At 59.3% G+C, this 541-nt stretch overlaps 1 protein-coding gene across 1 annotated transcript in view; it reads left to right on the top strand.

Moving 5' to 3' along the window:
- Positions 1–232: 232 nt before the first annotated feature.
- TXNIP (thioredoxin interacting protein) overlaps positions 233–541 on the top strand; it is a 2,283-nt gene continuing 1,974 nt past the window's right edge. Inside the window, exon 1 of the mRNA XM_010281637.1 lies at positions 233–482. Coding sequence (XP_010279939.1) covers positions 233–482 — 250 coding nt within the window. The remainder of the gene's footprint in view (positions 483–541) is intronic.

Raw genomic sequence — 541 nt, forward strand, 5'->3', positions numbered from 1 at the left:
GAGCGCAGCGAGCGGCGAGGAGCGGGCGTAGCGCGGAGCAGCACTGCCTCTAGCCTGCTACTTTTGCGAACAAAGGGTTCACTTGCCCTTTTTTGACTAAAATTAGCCTTTCCGGGTTGTTTTTTTTTTCCTCTCCCGGGGAGGAGGGGAAAAAAAATAAAAACAAACCAACCGCAGTTCTTGCCCTGTGCAAGTTCTTGCCCTTTGCTCTTGCCCCAAGCTCGCCTCAGCCATGGTGATGTTCAAGAAGGTGAAGACCTTCACAATGGCCTTCAGCGAGCCCGAGAAGGTCTACTGCAGTGGGGAGAAGGTGGCCGGGCGCGTGCTGGTGGAGGTGGCTGAGGTGACGCGCGTCAGCGCCGTCAAGGTGCTGGCCTGCGGGGTGGCCAAAGTCAACTGGGCCAAGGGCCCCCAGCAGTGCAGGCAGGAGATGGAGTACCTGCGCTTTGAGGACGTCCTCACCCTGGAGGAACAGCCCATTGGTGAGCCCCTGGGGCTGGGAGAAGGGAGTTGGGGCGGCGACAAAAAGGCAGTGGGGAGG

Source organism: Phaethon lepturus, unplaced genomic scaffold, assembly GCF_000687285.1.
Source record: "Phaethon lepturus isolate BGI_N335 unplaced genomic scaffold, ASM68728v1 scaffold34902, whole genome shotgun sequence".
Taxonomy (NCBI): Eukaryota; Metazoa; Chordata; class Aves; order Phaethontiformes; family Phaethontidae; genus Phaethon; species Phaethon lepturus.